Source organism: Mobula birostris, chromosome 5, assembly GCF_030028105.1.
Source record: "Mobula birostris isolate sMobBir1 chromosome 5, sMobBir1.hap1, whole genome shotgun sequence".
NCBI classification, from domain to species: domain Eukaryota; kingdom Metazoa; phylum Chordata; class Chondrichthyes; order Myliobatiformes; family Myliobatidae; genus Mobula; species Mobula birostris.
The window spans coordinates 76,557,394-76,584,294 of NC_092374.1; the positions used below are offsets into that span (position 1 = coordinate 76,557,394).

Here is a 26,901-nt window from a genome sequence, read left to right on the forward strand (position 1 = left end):
AATATATATACACACACACTTACTATAATTCAGTTTTTTCTACTATTATGTATTGCATTGTACTGCTGCGGCAAAGACAACAAATTTCACAACGTATGCCGGTTATATTAAACCGGATTCTGAGTCTGATAAGCTGTCAGGTCTGCCCCTTACTTAGCCATGTTTCCATAATGACTCTAAAATTGCAAATCCATGTAACTATCCAAGCCCTAAATTTATCTGCCTTACCTGTCAGACCTCTTACATTGAAATGAATGCAAATTGATCCAACAGGTTTTCCTCACCCACTGCCATTTTACTACCTATCATGCCCATTTAACTTGCCGTCACAGGCTTTTGCATGACTTTCCACCCTTCCATTTGCCTCCCTGATGGTTGGGACCCCACCCTAATCTAGTTGAAACCCACCATAGTAGCACAAGCAAAACTGCCTGCCTGGATATTAAACCACCTCTAGTTCAGAAGTAAGCTGTTCCTCTAATACAGCTCATTTCTGTCCCACAAAGCAACCTAATGTTCCAAAAGTCAAAGTCCCTGTTCTCTACATTAACTTTTCAGCCACAAATTCATTTATAGTAACCTCAAAGCACATGGCACTGGAAGTTATTCAGAGAAGACTCTTCTTAAGGTCCTGCTGCTTCTTTCTTTGCTCCCTATATTCACTCTGCGTCAACGTGCATGACCTCTGGCTGCTCATCCTCTCCCTCAAGGATGTTCTGTAGCCACTGGTAGCACCATGGACACTTGCACCAGGAAAACAGCACACTAATCTGGAGCCATTCTTGGGTCTACACAATCTCCTTTCTGCCCCCAATTCAAGTGGATGAAACAAACCGCCATAGTAGCATAGCGGTTAGTGAGATGCTATTACAGCTTGGAACATCAGAATTCAATTCTGACATCATCTGTAAGGAGTCTGACGTCCTCCCTGTGGAATGCATGGATTTTCTCGAGGTGCTCCAGTTTCCTCCCACAGTGCAAAGACATACCTGTTAGTAGGTTAATAGTCGTTGCAAATTGTCCCATGATTAGGTTAGGGTTAAATCGGGGGTTATTGGTTGTTGGGCGGCATGGCTCAAAGGGCTAGAAGGGCCTATTCCGTGCTGTATCCCTAAAGAATAAAAAAAATTGAGGGAGTTGACAGGTATATGAAAAACAATTTAAGTTGCAGGGAGGCAAGAGAGGTTATGAATCAAATGGCATAGCTTTAAAAGCCAGCATCATACACTATGTGGCAAACGGCCTTCTTTTATGTTGTCAAGTAATGTAAAATACATTGCTGGTCACCATACCTGAACTTTCCAGCAAATGGAAACCCTCTGTCCGTGATGCCAGACCCTTTCATAGTGATAAATATCTTCATCACACACTGGACTAAACTTTTCAAGGGAAGAAACACAGGCTGTTCATCCTTTCTAATGAAGTGTAAACACAGAAAAGGTATAACTGGTCTGAGAATGCCTGGCATGGATAAAGACGTGGCTGACAGGCAGGAGGTAGCAAGTGAAGTTAAAAGACAACTTCTCTGGTTGGCTGCCAGTGACTAGTGGTGTTTGTCGGGGGTCAGTATTGGGACTGCTACTTTTCACATTGTTTATCAATGATTTAGATAGTGAAATTGGTAGCTTTGTGGCAAAGTTTGCAGATGATACAAAGATAGATGGAGGGGTAGTTAGTACTGAGGAAGCAATGGAATTGCAGCAGCACTTAGACAAATTGGAAGAATGGGCAAAAAAGTGGCAGATGGGTAATCGGTGCTGGGAAATGTATGAAAATATATTTTGGTAAAAATAAAAATAGCTCAGACTATTATCTAAATGGGGAGAAAATTCAAACATCAGAGGTGCAAAAGGACTTAGGAGTCCTCGTGTGGTAAAGGCGCCAAATGCAATGCTGGCATTTATTTCCAGGGGAATAGAATATAAAAACAAGGAATAACGCTGAAGCTCTTTAAGACACTAGACAGACCGTACTTGGAATATTGTCAAGTTTTAGGGCCCTTATCTTAGAAAGAATGTATTGTCACTGAAGAGAGTCCAGAGGAGGATCATGAGGATGATTTTGGGAAAGAAGGGGTTAACATATGAGGAGCATTTGGCAGCTTCGGGCCTGTTCTCACTGGAATTTAGAAGAATGCCTGAGGATCTCATTGAAACCTACCGAATATTGAAAGGACGAGGTACGGTGGATGTGGAAAGGATGTGTCCTCTGGTGGAGGTATCCAGAACTAGAGGGCATAACCTCAAAACTGAGGGGTAACCTTTTAGAACATAAGTAAGGGGAATTTTTTTTAGTCAAGGAGCGGTGAATCCGTGGAATACTCTGTCACAGACTGCGGTGGAGACCAAGTCCATTGGTATATTTAAAGCAGAAGTTGATAGATTCCTGACTGGTCGAGGCATCACGGGACATCGTGAGAGGGCAGGTGTATGGGATTGAATGGGATCTGGGATCAGTCATGATGAAATGGCAGAGCGGACTTGATGGGCTGAATGGCCTAATTCTGCTCCTATGTCTTGTGGTCTTATACTTGTATTCCTACATTTGCATCTTCTCCAATGCCCTTTGTCTGTTATATCAACTAGAACTATGCACACTACTTCTTTGGAATGTGATCGAAACCATGATTCAATCAAGTTTAGCAAAACACTGCTACTTTTCTCTAGAAACAAACCTTAATTCTTGTTTTTTAAAAACGCAAACACAAGGAAATCTGTAGATGCTGGAATTTCAAGCAACACACATAAAAGTTGCTGGTGAACGCAGCAGGCCAGGCAGCATCTCTAGGAAGAGCTACAGTCGACGTTTCGGGTCGAGACCCTTCGTCAGGACTAAGTGAAAGAAGAGCTAGTAAGAGATTTGAAAGTGGGACGGGGAGGGGGAAATCCAAAATGATAGGAGAAGACAGAAGGGGGACGGATGGAGCCAAGAGCTGGACAGTTGATTGGCAAAAGGGATATGAGAGGATCATGGGACAGGAGGCCTAGGGAGAAATAAAAGGGGGAGGGGTAAAGCCCAGAAGATGGGATTAAAATGTGTGGCCACTGAGAGATCCTGCTTTCTCTGGCGGACAGAGTGTAGGTGTTCAGCAAAACGGTCTCCCAGTCTGCGCCGGGTCTCACCAATATATAGAAGGCCGCATCAAGTTTCTTTTAAACTTTTAGTACTTAATGACTCAGATTTAACTATTCTGTAATCCTATTTTTCTCAGATTAACAACCATACAGAAGAACACTGAGAGGACAATTCTTCCGGTCCTGAAGAAAAGCAAATAGTGTTCAACAAATGTGTTAAAGCTCATTGAAGATGGAACTAGAAAGATGGATGACGTGGAACCAGACAATATATTAGATTTCCAAAATAAGACTTTAAATAAGACTTTAACCACACAAGAAAGTGTCAGAAGAGAGTAATATATTAACATGCATGGTGGATTAGTTAACAGGTAGAAAATTGACAGTAGGAAAATAGATAAATTTTCATGTGGCCAAGTTTTAACTAATGTGGTACCTTACAGATCACTACTGGGGCCACAATCAATTATAAACTAGATTAATGAATGCAATGCACCCAAGCCTGCTGAGAATCATAAAAAAGTTGGCATATGTTATGAGGAAATGTGAAGTCATCCATATTGGATGCAAGGTACGTTTGCAAGACTGACAAAGGCTTTTTTGAGTTTTGCATCAAACTACCTGCTAATTGAGATCAAACTACTCAGTCAAGATGGCTTAATTCATCCATTCTTCAACCTATTTCATCCATGCTAACCAAATTCACCTACGTTAGTCCCAGTTTTCTACTTTTGGCCCATATTCCTCTATTCCTTTCCTAACCCTGTACCTGTCAGAATTTTTTTTGAATGCTGTGATTGTTCCTGCCTCGAGCACTAAAAACTCTTTATCCCATAAGCAACTGAAGGTCCAGTTAGAAACAGTGAAAAAGACACCAATGAGCCACCAAATAGTGATCATATACTCACCCTCCCCAAAACTTCCTAACAGCAAAATAGTCAGCTAATGTTGGAATTGCTTCTTGAAACCAAAAAAAAGTTCTAAAATAAATATTAAGCAAATACTAGAGACGTATGTATTTATATAAACGATGGAAAATTCTGAAAAATGTAATGACCATCCATTCTCAGAGCAGATATAGGCAGTGAGGAACAAACGAGGATTTTGAGAAGTCTAAGAAATGCAAGAGGACACTTAAGAGGGAAATCAAGAGGGTTAAAAGACATGGCTTTGCTCTAGCAGACCAGGGTGAAAGAGAATCCAGAAGGTTTCTACAGATTTATTAAAAGCAAAAGAATAGCAAGAGACAAAATTGGTCCGATCGATGCTCAGAGTCATTATCTATGCATGGAGCCAAAAGAGATGGGGGAAGATTTAAAATGGATCTTTTTTGCATCTGTATTTACTCAGCAGTTAGACACAAAGTCTATAGAAGTGAGGCAACACAGCAGTAAGGTCGTACATGGTATAGGGATTACAGAGCAGCAGGAGGTCCTTGCTGTCTCAAGGCAAATTAGAGTAGATAAATCTACAGGGCCCGTAAAGGTATTCCCTCAGACTTTGTGGGAGGCTAGTGCAGAATTTGCAGGGCCCCTGGATGTGTTATTTAAGATGGGCTAGGTAACAGGTGAAGTGCCAGAAGACTGGAGGATAGCTAATGTTGTTCCATTGTTTAATAGAGGCTCTAAGAATAAGCCAGGAGGTTATAGGCCAGTGAGCCTGATGTCAGTAGTGGGTAAGTTTTTAGAAGATATTCCAAGGAACTGGATATATAAATATTTGAATAGACAGGAAATAATTAGGGATAGTCAATATGGCTTGATGCATGGTAGGTCATGTCTAACCAATCATATAGAGCATTTTGAAGAGGTTACTGGGAAAGTTGATAAAGGAAATGCAGTAGATGCATGGTCCTGGCTTTTGATGAGGTCCTGCATGGGAGTTTGGACAAAATGTTTAGTCATTTGGCATTCAGGATAAGGCAGTATATTGGATTTGACAATGGATTTGTGGGAGAAGGTAGAGAGTGGTAGTAAATTGTTGCCTCTCTGACTGGAAGCAAGTGACTAGTGGTTTGCCACAGGAGTCGGTCCTGGGTCTGCTGTCATCTGTATCAACAATCTGGATAATAATGTGCTAACATGCATCAGCAAATTTGCAGATGACATTAAAATAAGGGACACAGTGAATAATGAAGAAGGCTACCAAAGCTTCAAGATTGTTTAATGTCATTTCTAGTATACAAGTACTAGAAAACAAACTAACTGTTACTCCAGACCAAGTAAAGAACACAATTAAATAAAAACACAGTAATAATAAAAAAACACAATAAATATAAATATGTAGGATAGCTTATATAGACAGATTGAATGAATGTACATAAAGTGATGCTAGGCACAGTAGAGTCTGTACATAGGGTGACGGACAGTAATTGATAAAGTAGTGGTGGTTGGGAGTGTGGAGGGATGGGTTACTGGGTGAAGGTATTGATCACAATACTGCTTGGGAAATTTCCAGCAGTTTCTGGACCAGCTGGTAAAATGAGCTGAAAAATAGCAGATGGAATTTAATGCAGACAAGTGTGAGGTGTTGCACTTTGGGAGAACAAACCAGGGTGGGACACACAGTGAATATTAGGCAATGAGGAGTGTGGTAGAACAGAGGATATATGAGAATACAGATCCATAATTCATTGAAAGTGGTGTCACAGGTAAAGAGGGTTGTAAAGAAAGCTTTTGGTACACTGGCTTTCATAATTCAAGGTATTGAGTACAAGAGTTGGGATGTTACGTATAAGATGTTGGTGAGGCCTAATTAGGAGAAATGTGTGCAGTTTTGGTCATTATCCTACAGGAAAGCTATCAATAAAATTGAAAGAGTACAGAGAAAATTTACAAGGACGTTGTCAGGACCTGAGGACCTGAGTTATAGGAAAGGTTGAATAGGTTAGGACTTCATTCCCAGGAGTGTAGCAGCATGAGAGGAGATTTGATAGATCTGTATAAAATTAAGAGTGTAAGGAGGCTTTTTCCACTGAGGTAGGGTGAGACTAGAACTGGAGAGCAACACTCACAACATGCTGGAGGAACTCAGCAGGTCGGGCAGCATCCGTGGAAAAGATCGGTCGACGTTTCGGGCCGGAACCCTTCATCAGGACTGTAGAGGGAAGGGGCAGAGGCCCTATAAAGAAGGTGGGGGGAGGGTGGGAAGGAAAAGGTTAGGTTCCAGGTGAAAAACCAGTAAGGGGAAAGATAAAGGGATGAGGGAGGGGAAGCAGGGAGGTAATAGGCAAGAAAGGTGAAGAAGGAATAGGGGAAAACACAATGAGTAGTAGAAGGAGGCGGAACCATGAGGGAGGTGATAGGCAGCTGGGGGAGGGGGCAGAGTGACATAGGGATAGGGGAAGGGAGGGGGAGGGAATTACCAGAAGTTGGAGAATTCTATGCTCATACCAAGGAGCTGGAGACTACCCAGACGGTATATGAGGTGTTGCTCCTCCAACCTGAGTTTAGCCTCATCATGGCAGTAGAGGAGACCATGTATGGACATATCTGAATGGGAGTAGGAAGCAGAGTTGAAGTGGGTGGCTACTGGGAGATCCTGTCTGTTTTGGCGGACGGAGCGAAGGTGCTCGACAAAGCGGTCCCCCAATCTGCGTCGGGTTTCACCGATGCAGAGGAGGCCGCACCGGGAGCACCAGATGCAATAGATGACCCCAACAGACTCACAAGTGAAGTGTTGCCTCACTTGGAAGTACTGTTTGGGGCCTTGAGTGGTGGCAAGAAAGGAGGTGTAGGGACAGGTGTAGCACTTGCACTTACAAGGATAAGTGCCAGGTGGGAGATCCGTGGGGAGGGACGTGTGGACCAGGGAGTCACAGAGGGACCAATCCCTGCGGAAAGCAGAGAGGGGTGGAGAGGGAAAGATGTGCTTAGTGGTGGGGTCCTGTTGAAGGTGGCAGAAGTTGCGGAGAATAATGTGCTGGATCCGGAGGCTGGTGGGGTGGTAGGTGAGGACAAGTGGAACTCTGTCCCTGTTGTGGTGGCAGGAGGATGGGGTGAGAGCCAAAGTGCAGGAAATGGAGGAGATGTGGGTGAGGACATAATTAATGACAGCAGAAGGGAAACCAAGATCCTTAAAGAAAGAGGACATTTGAGATGTCCTGGAACGGAAAACCTCATCCTCAGAGCAGATGCGGCGGAGACGGAGGCACTGGGAATAGAACTAGAGAGCATGTGTTAAGTGCAAAAGCTGAAATAAGGGAAACATGAAGGAAAACTTCTTCACCCAGAGTGCGTTGAGAGTCTGGAACAAGATGGCAGCAGAAGTTATGGATGTGGGTTTGATTTCAACACTTAAGAGAAGTTTGGGTAAGTACATGGAAGGTTGTGGTCCTGATGCAGGTTGACAGGACTAGGCAGAATAATAGTTTGACACAGACTAGATGGGCCAATCGGCTTATTTCTGTGCTGTTGTTTACTATGACCTTATCCATGTTTGAAGGGAAACTGAACAAAACAGCATTTACAAGAAGTCAACTTTAGAGTAACACCTTATTTTAAAAAGTACAGACAACCTGAATGTTTTTGTTGCAAATCACACCAGTTTTTTTGAGTTTCTGAAATCAATTAGTGGTTTAATTGAATGAAAAAGACTAAATCACGAATTTTGCAAAAATATTCCCAACTCAGAGCTATGTGTACTAGAAGTACAGTTCACTGAATATGACAATTAGCCTTCCTGATTTAGAGAAACTCCCATGATCAGCTTGTAAGATTAGAATATTTAGATATGCATGTACCATAGTTGCACTTCTGGTCCACTCTTCCTGTCTGCAAAGACTCATGTTGATACATTTGTCACAAAATATTTGTTCACTGGGAAGTATGTCAAAAAGCACCTCATTTACATGCTCTCCACCCACTTCTTTCAACTTTTTTTCCAGGTTATTTCAAAAGAGAATGGCATCCTTCTTTCTACTTTGCCTTGCAACAGCATAAGCTCAAACTCATGCAAACAATGCTACAGGGGATCTGCTGGCAATTTTATATGTTTTATTTGCACTTACAGCAAGTAAATAAATAATTATGGGCAAAGTTCCACATTATCTATGTTTCATAATTCATAAGCATTCAAGGTATCATCACAAATTACATATTCCTTTCAGACAGTCTCTTGCATCCACTTTTTTTTTGCTCACTGAGGGCAAAGGACACTCATTAGTCCCAACACCCACAAGCACTCCGGATGAAAAGAAATTAACTAAGCAATTCCTTTAACTATATTAAATTTCATTAAACTCAAAGTCTAACACCATTAGGTTGAAGCAAAACTCAGCAGGGGGACCACTGCAAAATTTAAAAATTCTCTTTGGCTAATAATTTTAAAAGAAACAGCAAATTCCTTGCAGATATCCTCTTCTCTCCCCATCATTAAAGAACTGTGTTTTACACACCATCTTTTTTCTGGTAGCAAGAGACATCTGTCACTTCTTTTGGTTAATATTTCCAGAAATTGATCTTAGATCTCAAAACTTAATAAAAGTTAATCAGAATGGCAACATAATTTTACATTTTACAAAGATTTCTCATTCTTACATTGCAACTCGAATGTGAATCACTACATAAGTAGCCACTCTGCACAGCTCAGGAACTCCAAAGTGAGAAATTTGCACTCGCTAATCCTTACAACTCACAACTGATCTGAGCACGGTAGCATAGCTAAAACTAAAGCCAGGACATAGGGAAAGGATTGAGAAAAGAGCCCAAATAAAATCAGCTGTTTTCTGGTTATTAATGAACCAACCAGTTAGAATAAAGTGCTTCCACTACATAAGTGAAGCAGTGGATCAATCTGTTCTTCAATGGTAGAATCTGACCATAATTTCAAAACCATGAGATATCCATTAGGCTGCCCCTTGTGTATAAAAATGCAAAAGCTTAACATAGCTTAACATACATTGTGCAAGCTGACACCAGACCCATAATATGAGTCTGCTACTGCCTTCTAAAGTATATTTTATTTGTTGACTGACATTGTCACTTATGTGTTCCCAATGGAATTTTCATACAGAAGTAATACATAATTCTGAATAAAAAGATTATCATAATGCTTTCAGCAGTAATGTGAGGACTGTAAAGTAACTGACATTATGCTTTTGTGAATATTTGATACATGGCATATTAGCATCAGACTGCTACCATAAGAAATGATCACCATTTTTAAAATTTTATAATGCAAGCACATCATCTTTTATGCTTGTTTTGGGAGTTGAAAGAGAAAGTGTTCTTGTATCTTAAGGTAGACTACATCTGGAAATATGGTAATTTTAAAAAGAAAAATATTTAATTTTGGTGTAATTAGGAGTAGCAAAATGTAACCTCTAGTCACAAGCCATACTAAAATATTACTTTGTTAGAATTAATTACTACAGTTGCTAGGTACATAACAATACATTCCAGTTAAATTTAACCAACTTTGCATAGAAAAGTACAGCAAGAGCAATTATAAGTCCAATTATTTGTTACAATTGGACAACAAACAGGATCAAGTCACATCAAATCTCCAGTTGTCTGCCACCAATGTTGATTTATTGTCTGCCACTAAGCTTAATAATCTAGAAGATAGTTTCAATTACAGTAAAAAAGAATGTAGATTTAACTAAAACCAGCCAGATAACAATGTCCCTTTAATCTATTATCTTTTTTCTTTGGAGTTGAGAGGGATAATAAATCAACCATGATAGAATGGCAGAACAGACTCGATGGGCCGAGTAGCCTAATCCTCTCCTCTTATTGAAGAGAGAAAGTGCAGTTTTTGCACCAGTAACAAACAATGAGTGCAGGATCTCTTTGGAATCACTAAATTGAGATTATTACTTATTGCCTGCGTTCCATCATATTTTAGCTAATTGATATGAGTGGGGCAACATATCAGATGGGAAAGCAATGATTTTTTTCCAAAATCACAAAAATATAATTTCACATATATAACACACACATACATACAGTATGTGTATAAATAGTGGCTGGACAATGAAGTTAGCTTTTAAGAAATTTCTTTTAAGAGCTCACAAACATAGTATCAAAGCAATACTCGTTGTATTTGTTTCAGAAAACACAAGTTTTCTTTAATGCTTTATTTAATACTCACTCCAACTTGAAAGCTATGTGAAGGGATCAATGCTAACCCCCGAGGACAGCCTATGCACAGCAAGAAAGAAAGTGACTCCCCTGTGCTCTCTCCAGGTCAGTTCCAAGGACCGTGTTTGCAGATACGCACCAGATCCTTAACAGCCAGCTCTGCTGCTACCAGTAATTAGCTTGGACAGCTCTGGCTCCAAGAGAGGCAGCAAGGCTACATCATAATGAGCTCAGCTGGGATTAGCAGGACAGTGCAGGGAACAGAGAGAGATGAGACCTTCTATATCACGTATGTAGCAAGTAGATCAAACGAACACGGCTGGCTAGGTTATCCCCTCACCACCTTATTCAACAAATGAAGCACGGCAGTGTGCAAAATACAGGCTAATGAAGAGCGACACCTCCAACAGATGAGAGCCACATTAATTAACACAATCCCCCTATCACATTATACAGATATTGTTACCACTACTAAACTTGTCACTGCAGCTGATAGGAAGAGACTGGTTTATTTGATAAAAGAAGTTGGCCTGTTTTTATCCTTGCGAGGAATTCCTCTGTGTGGCTTTTAGGCACCAGAAGATCAGACAGATGTGATATGGCTCTGCATGTGTAAATTTGCTAAGAAAAGAAAACTCACTTTTCAGTCAATAGCTTTTTGTGTTCTCGTTTGAAGTACGCTAGTTCGTTCCATACACCATCACTGTCTTCCTGCCGCAGCTGCCAAGGATCTGCGCGCTGCTGTTTGCCTTTGCTGTAGAAATTTGTGGGTCATGATATAAACAAGAAACATGAAGTTATTCACAACTTTCGTTAAATTCTTCCCCTTTCTAAACATAACATTTCATAGCCTAAAAAAAACTTGTGTTATAACTGCAGCCAAATCCACAATTCAGTTAAAATGAAGAAACTAATCAAACAGAAAATTTTGCTCTACAAACAATTCCAAAACTAAACTGTCATATTCATATTGTCCAAGGTCTGATCTATAATTCCGAGGCAAAAAGTTGTTGGTAGAGTAACTGAAATACAATTCTGTTGTTCCAAGTGTACATGTAATTGAAAATCCATGTTGACTTTCCAGAAGCAACAATGAAAAACAAAGGAGGAGGAAAGAAAAGCATTTATGACATAAATTTTATGAAAGGAAATGATTGAAAATTGGGGCCATGGCCAAGAGTGGTTCAGGAAAGGTGCTCCACTAAAGTACCTCGAACACAATCTTAGAAGTGTGCTGCTGCCTTCATATGTTAGTGATTCTAGTGCCCATTCTGTGCACTACACAGTGAATTTGCTGCCAATGGGAACTTAAAACTCTTAGTTGCAGTAAAAAAAATCTGTGCCACCTGTCTATGCTACAGTCTAACTTGGGTCTTAGGTCTCTGAAGAGATCTAGCCCAGTGTGGCATTCATTTTGTAAAACTAATGTTTAAAAAAAAATGGCTCCTTAATAACTTAATTAAAAACATGAAAAAGATTCTACACTTATTTCACAGCATTCAGTGATTAGCACTGCTGGGAGCTTTCACCATTTTTTCCATTGACTCGCAGAATTTGGGCATTTCTTGCCCATCCGTTATAACTACTGAAAATGTGGTGGTGAACTGCTCTGATACTCTACAATGTATATTACAGAGAAAATCTAACAATGTAGTTCGGCAAGGAGCTGAAGAATCTTGAAAGCATGGTTATGAAAGAATTGCAAAATATTCCTAGATGAAGTAAGTCTAAGATTTGAACAACATTTTATGAATGGTATAAATGGCAGCCAATGTGTGTCTGTGGTAATCAACTTATCAGCCCATGCGTGAATATTGTTGAGCTGTGGTGACATAGTGGCATCAGTGCCGGACTTCGGGACAAAAGGTCCTGAGTTTGAATCCAACCAGCTCCCCTGCACGCTTTCCATCCGTGCTGGGTTACGAGCTGGTGATCTCTTTGGAAACTCACCCCGCAGAAGGCAATGGCAAACCACTGCTGTAACTTGCCTCGTACGTGGTTCCCCACTACGTCAGAGAGGCATGGAGGGAAATCGTCTGCTAACCGGAGAAACTCCGGATGCGACGTACCTTTCCTTTCCTTGCTGTATGCAGGCCTCATTAACTAAAAAACTGTGGCAAAGAGGAATGTGTAAGTATCAGTAAATTACCCTATATTTGACCTTATGATGGAAGGAAGGAAGTCATTGAGCAACATGGCATAGATACAGGCCATTCTGCCCAAACAGTGCCCACAAATCCCAATTTCCTGTGTTCAGCCCATCTCTCTCCAAGCCTTGCTCCTCCACATACTTACCCAAATACTCCTTAAGTGATACTATTGTACTTGGTTGATGAGGGATATTGAGGAAAAAGGAGACATGTAGAATCAAGCGAACCCCTCAAAGATTATAAGGGATGTATGAATACATTTAAGGAGGAAATCAGGAGGGCAAAAAAGGGGCATGGGATCTTTTGCATCTTCCTTAGCCACAGGTGAGGTACTAGATGAATGGAGGGCAGCTAATGTTGTGCCTTTATTTAACATGGGCTGCAAGGATAAGCCAGGGAACTGCAGGGTGATGAGCCTAACGTCAGTGCTGGGAAAGCTACTGGAGTGGAATTCTGAAAGGGAGATAATCTACTGTATTTGCAGTTAGAAAAGTTAGAACTAATCAGGGATCATCATCATGGCTTTGTGCATAAAATTCATCTTCCACAAATGAGTTTTTTTTTTAAAGATGATCAACAGGATTGATAAGGCAGGACATTATCTACATAGACTTCAAGTTCAAGTTTAATTGTTATTTAACCATACACATGAATACAGCCAAATGAAACAGCGTTCCTCTGGGACCAAGGGGCAAAACATAGTACCAACAGTCACACGCAGCACATCTGGCATATATAATTACATTCCGGTAAGATGGTGGTGCACTCAGGCACAGTGACTCCTCCAGGTCCAATGAGAGGTGTATTTGTTCTATATGTCTTTTATATGATCGCAAGTTGCGCGATAACAATAGAGCTGGGCTTAATGTGTACCATTGTTGTCGCCTGGAAAAGTTGTGACCCATTGTGCTGAGACGGTGCATAATCCACAAACGGACAGAATGATTGACTTGGACATTTTTAAAATCATAAGACACAGGAGCAGAATTACACCACTCTTCCCATCGAGTCTGCTCCGCCATTTCACCATGGCTGATCAACTTCCCTCTCAACCTCATTCTCCTGCCTTCTCCTCATAACCTTTCATGCTCTGATTAAACAGGACCCTATTAACCTCCGCCTTAAATACACCCAATGACATGGTCTCAACCGCCACCTATGGCAATGAATTCCACAGATTCATCACCCTCTGGCTAAAGAAATTCCTGGCCATCTCCGTTCTAAATGAACATCCATATATTCTGAGGCTATACCTTCCGGTCCTAGACTCCCCCACCATAAAAAAATGTACTCTCCACATCCATTCTATCTAGGGCTTTCAATATTCGATAGGTTTCAATGAGATTCACCCCTCCCCACCACTCATTCTTCTAAATTCCAGTGAGTAAAGGCCCAGAGCCATCAATTGCTCCTCATATGAGAAGCCTTTTATTCCCAGAATCATTCTCAAGAACCCTCTCCAATGTCAGCACTTCCTTTCTTAAATAAGGGGCACCAAAACTGCTCATAATATTCCAAATGGAACCTTATCAAAGCCTTATAAAACCTTAGCATTACATCCTTGCATTTATATTCCAGTCCTTGCGAAATGAATGCTAACATTGTATTTGCGTTCGTCACCAACGACTCAATCTGTAAATTAACTTTTAGGGAATCCTGCACAAAGACTCCCAAGTCCCTATGCACCACTTATTGTTGAATTTTCTCCCCATTTAGACAATAGTCTATGTTTTTAGTCCTTCTACGAAAGTGAATGAAAATACACTTCCCTAGTCTGTATTCCATTTGCCAATTCTTTGCTCATTCTCCATCTGTAGCCTCCCTGCATCCTCAACACTACATGCCCCTCCACCTATTATTGTATTGTCCACAATTCTGTCACACAAATCAATGACCTAGAACATAAAATGAAGTGGTCCTAACACCGTCCCCTGCGTCACCACTAGTCACCAGCAATCCAACAGAAAAGGTTCCCTTTATTTCCACTCTTTGCCTCCTGCCAATCAGCCAATGCTCTATCCATGCTAGTATCTTTCCTATAATACCATGGGCTCTTAACTTATTTAGCAGCCTCATGTGCAACATCTTGTCAAAGGCCTTCTGAAAAGTACACAACATGCACCAATTCTCTTTTGTCTATCCTCCTTGTTGTTTCCTCAAAGAATTGCTACCAATTTGTGAGGCAAGATGCCCCTTGGGGAAAACAAGCTGACTTTGGCCTATCTTATTATGTGCCACCAAGTTCCCTGAAACCACATCCTTAGCAATCGACTCCAACATCTTCACAACCACTGAGGTCAGGCTAACTCACCTATAACTTCCACTCTTCTGCTGCCCTCCTTCTTGAAGAGATGAGTGACATTTGCATTTTCCAGCCCTCCGGAATCATGCTAGAATCTATTATTGATTCTTTAAATATTATTACTAATGCCTCTATAATTTCTTCAAAGCTACCTCTGTCAGAACCCTGTGGTATAGTCCAGCTGGTCCAGATGGCTCTACCTACCTTCAGACTTTTCAGCTTGCCAAGCATCTTCTCTCTGTAATTGCAACTAAACTCGCTTCTGCTCCCTAGCACTCTCAAATTTCCTGCATACCGCTAGTGCCTTCCACATTGAGGACTGATGCAAAATACCTCTGTTCATCCATTATTTCCTTGTCTCCTATTACTACTTCTCCAGTATCATTTTCCAGCAGTCCAAGATCTACTCTCACCTCCTTTGTTCTTTATATTCCTGAAAAAGCTTTTAGTATTCTCTTTGATATTGCTGGCTAGCTTACCTTCATAATTCATCTATTTGCCCCCATGGAATTTTTAGTTGCCTTTTAAATTCCCCAATCTCTAACTTCCTACCAATTTTTGTTCTATTATATTCCCTCTCTTTTGTTTGTTTTTTTTTCTTTTCTTTTTTAAAATTTTGTTTTTATGGGCTTTGACTTCCTTTCTCAGCCACGGTTGTGTCATCCTACCTTTGGAAGACTATTACTTATTTGGGATGTATTGAAACTGCACCTTCCGACTTTCTCTCAGAAACTCCAGCCATTGCTCCTCTACTGTCATCCTTGTTAGTCCCCTTATTATCAACTTTGGCCAGCTCCTCTCCCATGCCCCTGTAATTCCATTTATTTCACTGTAGTTCAGAAACATATGACTTCAGCTTCTTCCTCTCAAATGATTACTGACTCTTAAGGGATCATTTACCTTTTGCTCCCTAATAAAATCCAGTTCATCACATAACACCCAATCCAGAATAGCTGATCCTATAGCGGGCTCAACACAAACTGCTCCAAAAAGCCATCTTGTCGATGTTATACAAATTCTCTCTTCGGATCCAGTGCCAACTTAATTTTCCCAATCTACCTGCAAATTGAAATCTCCCATGACTGTTGTAACATTGGCCCTTTGACATGCCTTTTCTACCTAATTGTAATCTGTAGCCCACATCCTGGTTACTGTTCGAACGTCTGTACACAACTCCCATCAGGGTCTTTTTACCCTTGTAATTTCTTAACTCTACTCACAAGGATTCTACATCTTTCGATCCTATGTCACCTCTTACTAAGGATTTGATTTCATTTTATTTAAACCAAAAGAGACACGCTGCCCACTCTGCCTCATCTTTTCGATACAATGTGTATTTTTTGATGCTAACCTCCAACCAATAATCTTCTTTCTGCTACAACTCAATAATGCCCACAATGTCGTCCCTGCCAATCTCTAACTGCACAAAAATATGAACTACTTTATTCCACATACTGCGTGCATTCAAATATAACGCCTTCAGTCCTCTGATTTAATGTGGGCGTGAGACCCTGTTTGACATTGGTAACGTAGAATACCGCAAATCTGGTTCAAAGGTACATTGGGGAAACTGTTGGGGAGGTGGAGGGAGGGCAGCTGCATTGCCTTGATTCAGGCAAACTCAAGGCTGAAGCCATGCGCTTGCCAGTTGCAGCCACCCAAGAGAAGAGACACCGAAGCAAAGTGGGAGAACAGAGTCCTCTATGGGGTGCACAGGAATCCATACTGGGTTGAAGCCTGGCGCGCCAGTGCTGCCCCCACCCCCGTCATCGCTCATTGGAAGAACAAGCTAGACCAGGACTACAGTCATGCCACTCACACACTTGGGCTATTTTTTTTTGTAACTGTATGTTTTTCTGCATCATAACCATATGTACAATTTGTGCTATATGTTATGTGCTGTAGGTAATGTGTGTTGCACTTTGGCCTCAAAGGAACACTGTTTCAATTGGCTATATTCATGTATGGTTGAATGATCATTGAACTTTGAACTTCATTTTAATTATGATAGCAGAAAGATATACAGTTGCAAAAAAATAATACAGCCCAAGTCCCTGAGTGTCATGGCCTGTAGATAGAGGGTGCATGGATCAAAGTTCGAAGTAAATTTATTATCAAAGTACATATCTGTCACAAAATACAACCCTAAGATTCATTTTCTTGCAGGACAGCACTGACAGGAGGGGCCAGCCCCCCAACCAGTACAGAATCCAGCAGTACACAGTACACAGCTAGTTCCAGTGTCTCGTTCCCTGATGGCCACGACCGCTGAATGCGAGGCATGATGGCATGGGCCACGCAGCTACCCGAAGTCAGTCTCACCCATGAACTAATGAATTGGACTCAACAGTATTCCACATTGCCAATTTCCAGCAGGTTCTTGTGATCACAAGAAAAATGTCCAAGCCAACCATTTCCACTATTTGTTGAATCTTGCACCACCTCTGACACCATCTTCCCTGAGTGGCTGCAACAGGCTTCAACATAGTGTGCAATAAGTCCAGCTCCATTGTTATCATGCAACTCACTAGTGTGGTAAACCTGCAGTACTTGATGTTCTTGATAACCAGCAGTGTCTTGCAACTATGGAAAAACACACAAGGGACGAACAATTACACCTTTGTTTGGACCCAGAGAAGTCTCTGCATCTGAGCATTCTGCCATCTTACTGGAAATCCAATAAGACTGTTTGCAAAGTCATGCGTGGTAGACCAGTCTGGAAGGATAGATTACATGGAAGACAGAGTGAACAAGCTAAATGAACATAAAATTGGCTTGGTGGAAGAAATCAGAGGGTGGTAGAGCAGGACTGGTTTCTAGACTGGAGCCTTGGAACCAGTTGTGGACCACAAGATTAGTGCTGAGTCCTCTTTCAATATTAAGTTTGCAGATGTCACCAAAATTAGTGCATGGCAGAGAGCAGACATTTAATGTTAGAGTCCTGATGAAGGGTTTCAGCCCGAAATGTCAAATACACTCTTTTCCATAGATGCTGCCTGGCCTGCTGAGTTTCTCCAGCATTTTGTGTGTGCTGCTTGGATTTCAAGCATCTGCAGATTTTCTCTTGTTTGTGTTAGGATAACATATTACAGTTTCATAAGATGCTGATGAAACTGCACCTAGAATATTATGCAGTTATGGTCAACATACTTACGATGCAATTAAGTTAGAGAGGATGCAGATAGGATTCAAAATGTTGTTGTTACAGGGCTTTTTCCAGAGTGTGGTCACGTACGGAATGAGCTTCCAAAGGAATTGGCAGAAATGGGTAAAATTACAAAATTTGAAATACATTAGGACAGGGATAGAGACATGTATTTCAGAGGCTTAGAGGAACAGGCAAATGGAACCTTCTTGGGTTCCTTTGTCAGCATGGGTGAGTTGGGGCAAAAGGCCTTTTTTAATCTTGTGTAATTCTACCATTGATTAAACTGCTAGAAAATGCTGAGCCTACATCACTGCACTGAGAAGTTTCTTACATCCAAATTAAAGACAACCATCTTCTCTTGTACAGAGTATGACCCCAACCACTAAAAGTATTACACAGAGTTTCCCCCAAGTCAGTTTAACCACAGCATCTTGTTCAAGAGTGTTGAAGTGCAGAGAGCCCTAGAGTACAAGTACATAGTTCCTTGCAAGTGAAAACACAGGTAGATAAGATGGTGAAGAAAGCATGTGGCATAATTGATCATATGCTGTCTTGTTAAAGGCAGTGAATCTCACTTCATCCCTGGAATTCAGCTCTCTGGTCCTTATTTTGCCCTAGGCTATGATGAGGTCTAGAGTCACATAGACCTAACAATCGGAATATCAGTAAACAAGTATTCACGAGTAAATGCTCCTTGGTCATTTGATCTGCAGTTTACTGAGAGTAGGCAGATTGGGTGGTAACCAGACTGTACACATCCTGACTCTCCCTCCCCCCGTGTAAATAGGATATCAAGGCAACTTTTCATTTCACAGTGAAAATACTACTGTAATAGTTGTACTGAAACAGTTTAGCTTGAAGAATAGCAAGACCTTTAATTCTAACACTGGAAGCAATCATTATTACCCCCATCTATAATATAGCAAAGTAACAGCAAGATACTAAATGAACAAAAGGGTCAAATAAAATCTGAAGTAAACATTCACTTATAAGAGCTATCTCCAAAACTTGATCTTATTCTTTCCTGTTCATCCCTAGCATTTTCTTCATTAAATTCAAAGTGCAAATATTAGAAATATCTTTTTTCTTTTTACATTATTCTAAAATGGATCTAACGTCTCTCTCTTAAAGTCAGATCTACTTTTGTTGCAATAATCAATCCACAATTAGATACAAACTATACTGCCAGTTTCAATTAACAATAAAGTTTTAGATGCAACACACATGGAAGCTGACGGAACTCAGCAGATCAGACAGCATCTTTGCTAATGAATAAACAATCAACGTTTCAGGCTGAGATCCTCTATCAGGACTGGGGTTAGTTTATATGCTCTTACTCAATTTGTTCCCCTTCCAGTTCCTTTACTTGTCCTTTAAGTAACCTGTAGTTGTTTTGCAACACTTGCAGACGCTCCAGACGCTTGTCATGGGCCCTACTCAATTCCTCATTCTCTTGGTCCTGAATAGGAGATTAAAAGCAACAAGGTTAGAGTTCTTACTGGCTCAATACAGTATAAATTTGAAGGAGTCTTTTGATCTTCATTACATAAATAAAAACCTTTAATCCTAACTTTTTCACGTCTATGCAAAGATCTAAAAGTTGATTGGCTTTGTCATTCAAGCAAATAAAGGAGGTCTGTACAATTTGAAAATAAAAATCTTCAGTATGCAATCTGAGTGAGGGACAGTAGTTACGTTAAGTTTGCAGAGACTGAAAAAGTTAAAATAATAGAAATGATCTATCAACTTTCTAAGCCTGGACTGAAATCACCAATATCATCAAGCCTTGCCATTGTCCTCTGATGACCTAGTTTTAACTAAATTTGCCAAGAAAAAAAGTCTATCACTGTCAAATTTGAAACAATATAATCTGAATATTCTACAAGGAAGATCGACAATTTGCTGTTGTTACGAGATTGAACGCAATTCATATGTTTATCAAGGCTTCCACATGCTCTCAGTGTTCCTAACCAAACTGTAATATTGCAATAGGCCTGCTAGGTAATATAGATTGAGGGGCTGTGAAGCAGACCAGTAGGGAGGCTTATGCTCATTTACATAGGGCATCAGTGAGAATCATCATGAGTATTGTGTGCAGTTTGGTCTCCTTATTTAAAGGATATTAATATGTTGGAAGCAGTTCAGAGAAGTTTCAGTAGACTGCTACCTGGAACAAATATGTTTGTAAATAAGGAAATGCATCTACTGTAGTTTAGAACAGTGAGAAAAGTAAATGAAACATAAATATTCTCATGGATTAGACAGGGCAGATGTAGATTGGATACTTCCTCTTATAGATGACTTTAGAAAAAGGAGCCACAGCTTAAAAATAAAGACAAAGATGAGCTGGAATACTTTTTCTGAGAGGGTTGAGAGCCTTTGTATATTGAATATTTTTAAGTTAAAGGTAATAGATATTTGAATGGCAAGAGGATGAAAAGATACTACAAGTAAGCAAGAATACAGAGATCAGATAATACCAGAACAGCTTTTATCTTTTTAATTGGCAGAGCTAGCTTAAGGGGCTTGAGGAACTTGAAGGGCCAAGTGGCCTCCTCCTGTTCCAAATCCATTCATATACATAATAAAGATGAAAGTGATGTGAACCCTGAAGTTATGAGTTCCAAGATATATTTAAAAAGACAGGATGCCAGTAAATGGTTGCAACAGATGGAATTGTGAAAGCACACTAATATACAATAAATTTGAATGGCATTGCATGATTATTTTTAAATTAAGCAGCAGCAATGGTACTTGTTGAAATACTAGTGGTGTTTCTTCTTCCATTGATCAGATAAGGAATATAGTTAAATACTATTCAAAGGAAACTTCCACAGACCATTATATTAGCAGTGAAACCTTTACTGGGGCATTACATGTGCAAGTTTCCAGATATTCTGTTCTTTGATTTTGAAACTTTTACAACAACTACATTCAAGGTGCATAACTTTCTAATTACTTGGTAGACCAAAAAATGTGTAACAAAACACATAACTCTGAATCAAAACAGAACATGTCTCTTCTCTGTAGTAGGTCAGTATTTATTTAAGGGAAAAGTGTAGAGACCAAGGATGGTCAGGTGACACAAATGTTTTCTGTGCCATCAATAAGAGGGAAATACATGCTAGTTAATCACAACTGATGTGTCAGGTAAAGTGGAGGAAGATCAGTGAAGGAAGTTAGATGAGGCAAAAGAAAAACATTTTGGAATAAAAACAGGTAATGATGGAAACATTCAGGAAGCAAGGTTGTATTTATGGAAAGAGATATAGAGTTAATATTACAGGTTGAAGGTTCTTCGTCAGAAATGGGAAGGGGATGGATTGGTCAAGTTTTCTTTTAAAAGAATCAAGTTTCAAAAAAAAAAACACTGTACAAAGGCCTGGGAATTCCATAGAATTTGCATCAACTATTACTTAAGAGTAATAATTGGAACTTTACTAAATAAATAAGAGGACAGCATTCAAATCTACCATCAGATATTACCTTAAGTTTCAATAGCTTTTCAAGGTTTTCTATCTTCTGCTGTATTTTATTTGTTTTCATCATTTCCTCAGGTTCGTGCCTAGAGTTCTTTGGAGAAAGAGATCTGGAGCGCTTCACAGACTGATTCTACAGAAAAAAAGAAACTGCCATGACAAAAGCCAAATCAACGCAATCAGATGAAGCATTGAGCAGAGGAGTTGTTCAGTAAGAGTAGGTATTTAATGTAACAGATGACAGACTGAATGAATTGATTTCATCCAATTCATTTCAATTCCATAAATCTCACTCCCTTCATTCCTCACTTACTTCATCTTTGAATCATATTTTGAAAATCACTCTTAAATTTGCTTCCACCACCATTTGAGATCATGCACACAATTGCTACAAAATCAAATTCTCATCTTTACTCAAGTACTTCCTTAAATTAACAAAATTTTAAGTATTGTTGCAAGTCTTCAACATTTAAATTGATTAAAGCAATCCAATAGAGTGGAGGAATTAGCTTCAAAAATTAAGGAGCAAAAGAATACTTTAAACTGTTGGTGGTGCTTTGCCAGTGAGTTTATCATGAAGTGAAATGTTTTAGGTGTAGACAGGAAACCCTTTACACACAAACCAAATGTAGCTGCAAATGAGCAAATATTAATTTTTTTTTTACAATCACATTTTCCCTCAACCTTTTGGCTCTAAGGAAAACAATCACAGCAACTCCAGTCTCTCCACAGAACTAGCATCTCACATTCCCAGTAAATCACCTCTGCACTCACTCTCTTGAAACTGTAGAGCCTGGAACAGAATACATTATTCTAGCTGAGGCTAAATAAGTGTTTTATGGAGCTTTAGCAAAACTTCCTGCTTTTATATTCTATTTCTCTATTGGTAAAGCTAAGACTCCCAGATGTTTATTTTTAAAAGCAAGTCTTTTTAACTTGTCCTATCACCCTCAAAGATTTATGTACACACCCTGCCCCCACCTCCCCTGGTCTTTATTCCTGCATTCCTTTTAAACAGACATACTTAATGAGACATAAAACATTTTAGTTCCAGTACAAGAAATGGAGAATACTAATAATGAATTATAAAAACTTGATATAGAATACCAAAGGAATAACAAACTGAATTATAACAATGTTACCACTAAAGACTTACTGCAAATCACTAATGAGTGTATTCATTTACATTTACATTGTTTCTTCCAGAATAATGATCTCCCATCAGGGAAGGCTCATGGGTTGAAGACATAGAAATCCAGAGCCTCATTACAAATAGGAGATACAGGCTGGTCTAATTGCTCTATGAGGGAGCAGATTTGGATATGATAGGATTATAGCAAACAAGTGGGAAAATGAATTTTCTACCCCCACAACCCTCAACTGCACTGCATTTTGAAATGCTTTCAACTGAAGGAAGGAGCTCCAAACAAAAAGGTCTAAATAAAGCAGCGGGTTTTGAAATAAAACAACAGAATTTCTAAATTTGAAAATGGTACTGAATTGGTAAAATGGAAAGTCAAGACTGAGGAGGACTTTGTAATTACAAAAAGATATGATAATGTTAAAGGAGGGGCAAAAATAACTGGCAATTAATGTACAACACAAATGAAGGCAATACAAGTTTGCTTTTGGTTGTCTACATATAGCTATTAATCAACTACATAAAGTTTGTGTGCTAATTTTATATGCACATGATATTTTCCCTTCGATTCTACGTGTGCAAAGAAAAATCCACGAGCAATGCTGACTATCAGAAATCGTACATCCATATATAGGTTTATCCCACATAAATGAAGCTGGTAGGTTCTAAAGAATCCTTGGCTATCGTAAAATTCATATAGTGGGAGATACAGTAAACCCTTAACTTTTCCTCAAAACGCTAGTCATTCTCCAGCTATTAAGAATGCAGTAAAGCAAAAGAAAAGTCGCTTGTTTTGACAATCTGAAACATACAAACAATTTATCCAAAACACATTGGAGTCAGTCAGAATCCTTTAACACAGACAAGGGGTTTTCAGTCCACCTTATCACTGCCAACCTTTTTGCCCATCTGCAATCATCCTGTTTGCCTGCAGAAGGCCAATATCCTTCTGTGACTTGTCATGGTCTATTTAAGTGTCTCCTAAAGATAGTAATTATATCAGATTCTACCGCCCCCCTAGCAGCATATTCCAAATAGCGACTGCCATCGACGTAAAAATTTACCTCTCAAACCTCCTTTAAAATTCCTTCCTCTCAACTTAAGCTTACTCTTTCACATTTGTTGCCCCAACCATGGGAAAAAGATTTTTACAACCTTTTGCACCCATGTTTAGTTAATCAAATTCATCAACTTTGCATCCAAGTTCAACCCGCCCTTAAATTCACTTGGTACATTTCTGACACCCCTCTCCCCTTTCATGATCTGTCTCCATCTATGGAGACGAACTGTCTACCAATATCTTTTATAAACCTACTGATACCCACGGCTATTTTGACTATGACTCTTCCCACCCTGTCTCCTGTAAAATTGCTATTCCCTTTTCTCAGTTCCTCCGTCTCTGCCGCATCTGTTCCTAGGATGAGGCTTTCCTTCCAGGACATCAGAGATGTCCTCCTCCTTCAAAGAACAGGGTTTCCCTTCCTCCACCACTAATACTGTCCTCACCCACATCTCCTCCATTTCCCTGACCTCCATGCAAACCCCATCTTCCGGCAGCTTAACAGGGATAGAATTCCTCATCCTCCCCTACCACCCCATGAGCCTCTTCATCCAACACATCATCCTCCACAACTTCAATGGGATCCTACCACCAAACACATCATTACCTTCTCTCCCCCCACTCTCCGCTTTTTGCAGAGAGCTCCCTCTGTGAATCCCTTAACAATTCATGCCTCCCCACTAATCCCCCACCTAACATATATCCCTGCAAAACAGAAATGCTACACCTGCCCATTCACCTCCTCCATTACCTCCATTCAGGGCCCTCCACAGTCTTTCCAAGTGAGGCAACACTTCACCTGTGCATTTGCTGAGGTCATCTATTGTATTCAGTGTTCAAGTTGGGGGACCACAATGTCAAACATCTCTGCTCCAACCACCAAAAGCAGAATTTCCTGGTGGCCAAAATTTTAATTCCTATCCACATTCCCGTTCTGACATGTTGTTCTGTGGCCTCCCTTTTGCCATGATGAGGCCACTCTCATTGTGGAAGAGCAACACCTCACATTCCTTCTAGGTAGCCTCCAAACTGATGGCATGAACATCAATTTCTTCTTCCGGTAATTTTTTTCCCTCTTCCTTCCCTTTTCTTCAATTCCCCACTCTGGAGTCTTACCTCTTTTCCTCACCAGAATATCACATCCCCTGGTACCATTCCTTCCCTTTCTTCCATGGTCCACTCTCCTCTCCCATCAGATTACTTCTTCTCCAGCCCTTTACACCTTTTCCACTCACCTGGTTTCCCCTACTACATTCTAGCTATCCTCTTTCCCTCCCCCCACATTCTGGCTTCTTCCTCCCTTCCTTCAAGTCCTGAAAAAGTGCTTCAGCCTGAAATATCGACTGCTTAGTCATTTCCATAGGTACTGTTAGACCTGCTGAGTTCCTCCAGCATTTCATGCATGCTGCTTTTATCCATCAATGCTTCTTCCAGACCCAGACTGTTCAATGTTTCCATCAAACTGAAGTACTCTAATCTAGGAAACATTTTGGTGAGACCCTTTGTACTCTTTCCAGTGGAATCACATTCGTCCTATAGTGTGGTATTTACTGTACATGTCCTACCCCAATATGACATCTCAAACAAATTTTAACTCACACTTGTCAAGATTAAATTCCATTTTGGAATAAATCTCACTCCCTTCTTTCCTCATTTACTTCATCTTCGAATAATATTTCGAAAATCACTCTTAAATTTGCTTCCACCACGAGATCATGCAGACAATTGCTACAAAATCAAATTCTCATCTTTACTCTAAATACTTTCTTAAATTAACAAAATTTTAAGTATTGTTGCAAGTCTTCAACATCTAAATTGATTAAAGCAATCCAATAGAGTGGAGGAATTAGCTTCAAAAATTAATGTCCATCTGGTCTAGATCCAATTGTAGCCTTCCCAACCTTTGTTGCTATCTACAAAACCAATTTTCAGACTATTACTGTTTGAAAGAGCACAAATGCTCAAGAGGAACCCCCCCCCCCCACCAACTTAAATAACTTCTTTATTTCCCTTCAAAAAACTGGTAAATGTTATTGGTTTCATGTACCTGTGATTGAGCAATGATCTCCCTCACCCTTTAGCAAATAAAACCATTAATTCACGAACTGAATTAAATAAAACTCTTCATTATCACAAATATTCATTCAGGGAACGTTCACTAAACAAAGGAGACCTGTTAAACAAACAAGATATTTCTTCTTCTGGTAGAGTAAAAGCACTAAATGTTTATTGATGAAGGAAATACTTAATCTTTCACATTAGAAGTTTTACCTGAATGAATAAATTAATACTTTAAGTTATTGCAAGCTAACATAAATCACTGATTAGCCATTGATGACTTTATGAAAACTGCTTCAGGCAAACACTGAACAAGTTTTTAGACAAATGTATAGTGCATGAAATTTACTGAACAGTCTCACTATCCAATTCCTATTTTAAAGGCTGGAATTCCAGCATGAGTCAGTCTAATGCAATATTTAGTGCAGCTCCAATCATCCAGTCTAGCAATTGTAACCAGGATTTCAGCTTCTTCAGAGTCACTCATCATCACTGAGAATACCAACTTGTACATAAGATGCATCGAACTGTCTCACCTGCCCTCCAGACCTTTAATCCCCACCATCAGTCCAGGACTACTCATTATTATTCCAGAAACTGATACACAATTCTACCAGTGCCCATTAATCACACATGATCGGGTCAAGTTCCTTTCCTCTCCTGGCCACGAAGTGCAAAGCTGAACCTTGGGAACCATCTCTCAGCAAATATGGACATTCAGTACATTTTCAATGCGGTCTTTCATTACCTGAGAATACCTAAAATCCAGCACAAAGTCAAGCAGTTGCCTCACTAGCCCAGCAACCCAGGTTCAATTCTGAATTCTGGCACTATCTGTGTAGAGGTTGCCTGTTTGCACTGTGACACCGTGGATTCCCTCCAGCTGCTTTGATATCCTGCCATATTCCAAATACATTGAAGTTGGTAGATTGTGCAGCTAGATCCTACATTTCCCATCAGATCGGCAACAGGTGGTAGGGATGGGCTCCCTCACCTCTGCCCCATGCCTCTTGTCATCTTCAGAAGTTTTCTGATGACTCTGCCATAGTTGGATGCATCAGCAAGAGAGATGAGGCTGAGTACAGGGCTACGGTAGGAAACTTTGTCACATGGTGTGAGCAGAATTATCTGCAGCTTAATGTGAAAAAGACTAAGGAGCTGGTGGTAGACCTGAGGAGAGCTAAGGTACCGGTGACCCGCTTCCATCCAGGGGGTCAGGGTGCACATGGTGGAGGATGACAAATACCTGGGGATACGAATTGACAATAAACTGGACTGGTCAAAGAACACTGAGGCTGTCTACAAGAAGGGTCAGAGCCGTCTCTATTTCCTGAGGAGACTGAGGTCCTTTAACATCTGCCGGACGATGCTGAGGATGTTCTACGAGGCTGTGGTGGCCAGTGCGAT

At 40.2% G+C, this 26,901-nt stretch overlaps 1 protein-coding gene across 2 annotated transcripts in view; it reads right to left on the reverse strand.

The window, feature by feature from the left end:
• The window catches only part of cntln (centlein, centrosomal protein), a 529,511-nt gene that overhangs the window by 306,342 nt on the left and 196,268 nt on the right, over positions 1-26,901 (reverse strand). For both annotated transcript variants that reach the window (XM_072258219.1, XM_072258220.1), the window contains 3 exons: positions 21,243-21,368; positions 19,094-19,215; positions 10,797-10,910 (listed from right to left, as the gene is read on the reverse strand). In XM_072258219.1, the coding sequence (XP_072114320.1) occupies positions 10,797-10,910; positions 19,094-19,215; positions 21,243-21,368 (362 nt within the window). The remainder of the gene's footprint in view (positions 1-10,796; positions 10,911-19,093; positions 19,216-21,242; positions 21,369-26,901) is intronic.